Genomic DNA, 8208 nt, shown 5'->3' on the forward strand with positions numbered 1-8208 from the left:
ACATAAACAGCTAGCTCTGCTATAGCTTATAATGCATTCCTAATACAGCTTCTTTTAGTAATATTTGCCCAAGTTATTCTACTCCGGATCAGAATAAGCAGATTACTGTAGATGCAAGAAATCCAGTGCTCTCAAATGTCACATCCATCCAGACATTTTACTTAAAATGTTCTTAAAATGTCAATTTCCCCTATAACTTCCTAATTATCATTTCTAACTAACTAAAAACATTATGGCATGAAAGTAAAGCATCAAACTAATAAGCCAAGTATGGCACAGTGTCAGGCCAAATGTTTGACAAAAAAATCCAATGTCTGCAGCTTACAGTATAAACCCTTTTTTAATTCCTGTGCAGTGACAATTTGCATTTTTTATTTTATTTTTTATTATTAATAAAAATGACTAGATCAGAATTTTTTTTTATCATAATATGTTTAAAATCATGCAATAGTCTGCCTTTGGAATAATCTGTGCAAGTTACTGATACAAAAAAGGAGCATGAGTGATTTCTCCTTTGAGAGCATATGGTAGAAAGCCTTTTTGCTCTGTGCTCACTACAGTTTCCAACAGATGGTGAATGAGTAACAGCTATCATTTATTTACCATAGCGCTAGTCAAATGCATACCATGGTGACCAACTGGCCTCATTATTAATCAGCATGAAGTTCAAAAGTAGTAGCCATCTTTCAAAACTGTAAAAACACTAATCAGAAATGAGTGAAGACCAAAACTCCAATGATAGAGGTTAAGTTGTATATTAACAGCAGCGTAAAAACAAATGTGCATGTGGCGAAACACAAAGTTCATTTTAAAAGACAGCAGTGTATATCTCTTACCAGTTTGATGATTCCTCTCCAAGTTCTTTCTTTTTCCTCAAGGAGGTCTCTCCTGTTACCCCAAGACGATTTAATGTTCAGAGTCTCAAGGAGGCTCAAGTAAGGCCACAAAAAAAAAAAAGGCCCTAATAAGAGTTTTTAGAAACAAAATTGCGGTTTTGATTCAAAATTCACAGGTGAGTCTCTGAGAGACTCATTGACCTTGTGACTCATTTGACAGCAATGGCTCTCCCTTGGGTCTATTCCCTGCATTCATGGCATCCAGCGGAAACAGGCAGCCCAGATTTCCCATGCGTCGTCCTTGCGTCCCAGCATCAGACCCCAACACAACTATGAGGGTTGTCTACTTCAGTGGTGTCTGCAAAGTCCTTCAGCATCCATTTTAAGTTAAGCTTCACAAATGATCTGAAATCAAGATGGCTCATTGGAAAAAAGTGTCCGAACTTATAAGTGTCTACTGAGAGAGAGAGAGCGCAGGAAGGAGAGAGTGTATGCCTGTTGTTGCCCTGTCACCAACGCATGACACACGTCATCAGGGGAGGCACCTGGGCCACAGACATCCGTTTGACTCTCCGAACGAGACACGGGAGGTGTGGGGACCAGAGGGTGGCAGGGGGGTCTGGGAAGCCCTGTGGGTCGAGGGTGAGCGAGGGGGGCTGGGGTAGCATTGCTTGCTTGCTCGCTCACAGATGCAGGTTGCTAGGTGAGGGGGCTATAAATGCTCTCTTATTGAGGGGCTAATGATGTCAAATAAAATAAAGCAAACAGTCGGTGGCTAACGAGGGCTAATTTAGTGTGCTCTACGTAATGAATTAATGACGAGCACCCTACTGATAGAAATGGTGAGTGCAAGAAATGGCAGGAGACTGTGGAGTCCACTGCACAGACCAGGGGGCCGCGAATCTTCCCGATTTCACTGACAGTTCTGTTCTTCTTCGTCTTTCCAGCCTTCCTTCCTCTACTTTATTATCTAGTTTGAAGTACTAGAAATAAAAGCAGAGCAGTGCTCATTTCTATCTTCATAATGCCTCCCTCTCTCTGTCTCTCTAATCTTTCTCATTTTCATGGTTTGTCTGCTGTTTGGATTGAGGTGGTCTGGTTTGATTTGGCTTGTCTCCGAGGTTGTCATGGCTAGAAGGAGCCGGATGAGCAAAACACATTCGCTTCCATGCTCCTCCATCAAAGGGATCTCATGTGAGCGAGAAATCTTGCTTCAGCTGAGTAGAGGAAGTCTCTGAAACTGGCAGACTGGTATGAATATTTGATAGATAAATCAAATAGAAACTCACTGATGAAATGTGCAGTAAGCCACAAAATATTATGCATCTACACAGTAATGTTATGTAAGTGAGTTTATTATGGGAAAATGCATAGCAAAATCTTACAGGGATAGCTAAAAAAAAAAAAAAAATTATTGGAATGGAACCATTATTCTATTCCATGTTTTAAGACTTTCTTTCTTTCTTTGCTGTACCACTAAAGTAAATGTTTTGATGAATTTTAATGCTGCTTTTTTATGACTTTTTTTCAAACAATCTTTTCAATGAAGCCAAGAAAGCAACAATAAAAGAAAAAAGCAACAAGAAAAGAAAAAAGAAAAGTATCAAGTCTTAGGAAGCCATATAATAGATTTGTGGGATGATCAGGATGAAATCAGTCATTATTCACTGAAAATCAATCAAGATTTAAAAGCAATGTGTTTGGAATGACATGAGGGTTAGTAAATGATGGCAGAAGTTTCATTTGTGGGTGAACTACTCTTTATTATTACATCCTACTGGAAGCGTTTAAGAAAGTTACAGTATTTCTTTATTACTGTATACAGCAGTGTAATGAGCCTTTTAAAATGGCCCAGAGGCAAGCTGAACTCTCTTTTGTGCTTTTATTCTCTCAAATACGGTCCATCAAAAAAGATTGACTATTTCTAAGGGGTTATCATGAGTAAAGAGCCAGAGTGCAACCAGCCATGAGCATGCTCTATAATAACCATAATGTGATGAGTCAATTAGCAACGGTGCCAGAGTGAGCAAGCGACAGAGAGATAAAAGGAGAGTTGTGATTGATCCCCAAGGGATGGTTTCATATTCTCATTTAAGTACCTAAAACCCAATCAGCACTGTGAGTGTGGCTGTTTATATCCATTTAAAATCTTTAGCACATATGAGGGATGTGATGATACAGAGAAGAGGCCCCATATGTTTGAACCCATCAGGTCTAAACAGACCATCAGCGACCCAAATAATCCTAAAAAGCTCCATGGCAACCAGACACTGTTACACAGAGGTCCAGTACTTACAACGCATGACTGCACAGTTGATCAGTAGAACCAATACAGCCTGATAGCTTTCTAAAATCACATCATGAATACTAAATATATTTTTAAAATATTCCAAGTGGCCATAAGACTTGTCTCTGCAAATCATTTACATATTTTAGAATTCGTGATTACTTTGAATATACTCATTACTTTATTGACTTAGCAATAAACAAGATGCTATGTTGAACATTGTCTTAATCGGAAATACTCACCCTAAAAATGCAAGGCATTTACTCAAGAAACCACCGTATAATACATCAAGATATCAGTCCTAAGCCTAGGAAACGTTGTGAACATGCCAACCTAGGAAGGAAAGAAAGAAGATTATAACACTCCTTTGAGCAGTTCCTGACATGCATTGTAAAAGATGCTGAGTGCCTAGAGAAATCACTTTACTGTCTCGCTCTATTTGGGGGTTTCGATGCAGTGGGCCACATATCAGAAGGGGAGTCAGAAATCTCAACGGCCTTTAGCAGGTTCACTGAATTTACACTCAAAAGCCTTGCAGAACTACCTCCTGCCTACTGACCTCACACAAGTGAAAGAGCCAGCAAAAACGGGCAGTTTTGTGTACTTGACAAACCCCACTGACATTAGACGGAGTCGACATTTACACTACCCCACTAAGTGGCACCTCCGCGGGGGGAGGATGTTGCCATAGTAGCACACCCCTAAGTCACTTTCTGAGTCATTTAATTATTAACAACCCCATGCCTGAACTGTGTAGGAATATCCTAGTCTGTTGCACCACAATGTGATCCACACAGTCTGGTGCAAACATATACACCATACAGCAGACTTCTGAACGTAAGAAGGTCTCAGTTCAATTTGCGAATTCTGAATTGAAGTGTCTCGACTCCCTTAATGCACAATAGAAATCAGAATCGGACCATTCAAATGAGAATATATTTGTACTAATTATGTCATTGTATTCCCTTACTCCCTGCATTTCAAACTAATTACACATGTCGCTAGTGATGGGCGCTTTTGAAACACTGCTTCAAAAAGCTTTGAAACATTTACGAATCTTTTGTTCCAAATCGGTGGTTCAAAGATTGTTATCCAAGTCATGTGGTTTCTGTAAATGAGGTTTGTTTTGTCATATTGTTTCAGACCTTGGTTTGGTTTCGAAACATTTCAAAATTCAGATTGTTCATCGCTACATGGCATTGATCTGGTAGACCTATGAAGGTGTGTCTAATGGCTATATTTTACTTTTTTTTTTTTAAATTAACTTAATGAATTTTATTACTTATGTGTGTGTAATACAAAATGGAGAATGATATTTTATTGCTTGTCTAATAACACACAAAGCTAGCGCTGTTGGTATTTAATTAATTGTAGATTGCATTTAATAGCTTAGTTAAAAAAAACACATGCAATTGGTTTGTAAATGGTTTTGGTTTTTATACTGTACAAATCATATGTTCTATCGCCCTACTACACCAACCCTACACCTAAACCTACCCCTCAAAGAAAACTATTGGCAATTTTTGAATTTCATAAAACACCATCTGGTTTACACATCTGTGTCCTCATAAACCATAAATACCAGATCACTAACACATATGTGTGAGTGTATTTGCCTATGCAAGATAATATCAGAACAGACATGTGTGACTCACCAATTGACATAGCCTATATCTTTGGGGAAAACCTTATGGTCTGTGTAATTTTTTCCACTTTTTCCATTCAAATAGAATTATTCAGTGAAATGAATGACCAATTCTGCACAATCCTGATATACACAGTACATTCATATGTCTATATAGATCATAATCCAACAGGCTAATTAATTTGCTGCCAATAACCACTTGAATGTATAAATGAATAGTAATAATTTGCACTACTACAACATTTTAGCTTCAGTATGTGAGCTTGGGAAAAACCTAACAAGACCTTTACCTTCATATAAAAGCATTGATGTTGTTTTCCTGCCCGTCATCTATTCTAGAACACAAGAAAGCTGCCCAGATTCACTGCAGCAAATTCCAATTAGCTGCCTCACGTTCTCAGACTTCGATGAAACCGACTATCAGAGTGTTGAATAAGGTTCACGGGTAGCATTTGAGTAGGAGTGAGCTGCTTTTATTGTTCTGGTTCTGTCAGCCCACTGCTAAACAAGCCCTGCTGAGTTCTGTGTGAACACTGCGAGCAGCGTGACAGAAGTTAATCGTGATGACAATAATATGCCCGCGCGCGGAAGATTTCGGCAGGATCATTTATTGAGAGCCTTCGCATGCCTGTCGAAAAACATCTATACAACACGGTTAATATGTATGTGATCTGACCAAATTTGTCTCTATGCAAAGCTAAAATATTTTTAGTAGGCTAACAAAATAAAGAAGTATCTATATTATTTAAATAGATAGATTTATGTGTCAAATGAAGCCACAGAAAGAGTCTGTAAGGCATTTAAATTAAGTCATTTACCACTTATTATCTAACATACATTTATTTTCTTTCAAAAGAAAGATGAAGCTAAGAAAGGTAGTAAAAAAAAAAAAAAATAGGAGAATTTGATGTTATGATGTGGGTCACTCCTGTTATACAGTGACTTTTCTGTCTCTGTGATTTACTTACTCATATTTTCTCTAAAATAGTCACATATTTATATGAAATTGCTTAAATTATACATATTAGGTCTACTTTATCACTTAAACAGAGATAATATACATTAAAAATATTTAGTTTTTTTACACACCTTTTTATTGATACATGCGTTCAGTTTTATCATGTCCTCAGTGCAAAGTAATCAACTTCCACTAGAAATATAAACCATGAAATGATAACAACTTCAAAATATTTTAAAATTATGTTATGGACAAGGCTAAACTTCATCTAATCATACATATAAATCATGTGAAACTATATTTATTTATTTTTTACAATTTTCTTCATTTACCATGTCCCTAAAGTCATCTTCCACCCTGTTAGTATGTACTCCCTCGCCTTCCAAAATAGACTACAATTCCACTGAGATCATTTTCAGGAAGTGATATTGTTTATTTTTTTCTGCTGGAATTCAACTGTACAAATGGAGGTAAGTGTCAACTCTCACTCCTAACTTTTTTTAAGTTTTTGAAATGTTCTCCTGCTTGTCACACTCTTAAAGTTCCACCCTGTTAGGCTATATTATGGAGAATGTTTGTCCGATCAAAAAAATAAAATAAAAACATATCTGACATAAAAGTTATGTTCATCTGTAGAAGGTTAGAGAGCTAAATGTTGATCACTCAAAAAACTACAGCTAATTTAGCTCAAAATTTTCCACCCTGGAAAATTCAGCATTCTAATCAGCATATTAGAATGATTTCTGAAGGATCATGTGATACTGAAGACTGGAGTAAAGATGCTGAAAATTCAGATTTGCCAACAGAAATAAATTGCATTTTAAAATGTATTCAAATAGAAAACAGTTATTTTAAATTGTAAAAATGTTTCACAATATTACAGTTTTTGCTGTATTTTTGATCAAATAAATGAAGCCTTGGTGAGTAAAAGAGACCTCTTTTAAAAACATTAAAAATAAAAATGGCATCTAGAAATTCTTCTGGCCGGGCCCAAGAAAAGACATCAGCTGGTATGCTGACAATCAGATAGTGCCTGATCAAAGAACTGCAGGCCCTCAATAAAAGGTCTTTACAGGTAGACCAGGCAACATGGAGGTACATAGAATCTAGTTAATCAAAACGAATTACAGCATCTTTATTTTTATCAATTATAAATAAAAACAAAATAATTTCTTATGTCTGTCCTCTCTAATTTGTTATTATTTCTCTAGCCACCTAAACAGAGATTTGTTTTGCCACTTGTCATCATGATTGATTGTGATAAGGAACCACATAGCTATTTTTTGTGTCCCTCCCCCAAAGGAAATCTGGATTAAATGTTTTTGTATTGTTTTGAAACAATATTATGTGCAGTTCCACACATGACAAACCATGCAGGACAATGACGGAAAGCTCATTTGCTGTTAGAACCTGTTAACACTGGTGTTCCACCCTGTTAGACAAGTAATTTTAAATAAAAACTTGAAAGCAACATTAAATGTTTGGCATACCTTTGTCTTATTTTGTGAGGTGAGGAGCATTACCAGCATATATATGTTTTTGAGCCAATTTTTATATTATTTACCATCCTGTTGGCAAAAATGGGCACAAAAATGTACCTGTTCTTAATAATCAAGACATATTCTATTCATTAATAATTGTTTTGTTTTTGTTTCAAGAATAAAAAATACCATTATGGCATAAGGTACATATACTATCTTGTTATTGCTCATTATTGTTTAACATTTACATGATTAAAATTTTGTGATAACTATGTATGTGTCCCTAACAGGGTGGAATACATTCACAGCGAGTGTCTGAACAATATACCTATAATTATTATTTTTTAAATCACTGAGCTTAAGATGTTTTCTTTAAGTTTTCCTCTTTCATGGATAGATCGTTTCATGATCATGCTGTGTAAATGTGTTTAAATTCTTCATATTGTTCAATCTTTTAATCCTGGCACTGACTCTCTCACAAGAAGTGAATCATAGTTTTAAGGCATGTGATTGGCTGCACATTACTGATGTCACACTTTCATGTGCACATGCTCCATTAACTCAGGATAAAGCCTGAGTTGACAGAGAAAGCTAATGATCAGCTTCATGTTAACCACAAAGCCGGATTGGACTGGTTTGGTTTTGTCAACTCAAAACTAATCCTGTAACCCTGAGTTTATTCAGCCACCATCATGGTACAGGCACCAGGTCTGTGGCTCACTTCATATTTCACACTCCCTCTGATATGACTGGCAATACCTGAAATCTCGTTCTCGTTATGGCACCAAGCTCGTCCCGGATCAGGGGCCTGTACCATGATGATAGATGAACAAATTAGTTAGCCTACAGGATTAGTTTCAAGTTGGCTTTGTTGGCACCATGATGCTGATCATTAACTTTCTTTGTCAACTCAGGCTTTGATCCTGAGTTTGTGGAGCATGTGCACATGAATGTGACATCACTGGCAAACAGCCAATCACGAGCCTTGGTTAAAGGTTAAA

General features: G+C 36.8%; 1 protein-coding gene across 2 annotated transcripts in view; it reads right to left on the reverse strand.

Annotated features, from left to right (window-relative positions):
* Positions 1-5353, reverse strand: part of trpm3 (transient receptor potential cation channel, subfamily M, member 3) — a 146146-nt gene extending 140793 nt beyond the window's left edge. The window contains exons 1-3 of one of the 2 annotated variants that reach the window (XM_058774987.1): positions 5059-5353; positions 3366-3456; positions 837-2076 (exon numbers count right to left, since the gene is read on the reverse strand). Coding sequence is in view for 1 of the 2 variants with exons in the window: in XM_058774986.1 (XP_058630969.1) it covers positions 3366-3383 (18 nt within the window). In the remaining variant the exon portion in view is untranslated. The remainder of the gene's footprint in view (positions 1-836; positions 2077-3365; positions 3457-5058) is intronic. The other variant, XM_058774986.1, reaches the window with a different exon arrangement.
* Positions 5354-8208: the final 2855 nt, after the last annotated feature.

Source organism: Onychostoma macrolepis, chromosome 05 (genome assembly GCF_012432095.1).
Source record: "Onychostoma macrolepis isolate SWU-2019 chromosome 05, ASM1243209v1, whole genome shotgun sequence".
NCBI classification, from domain to species: Eukaryota; Metazoa; Chordata; class Actinopteri; order Cypriniformes; family Cyprinidae; genus Onychostoma; species Onychostoma macrolepis.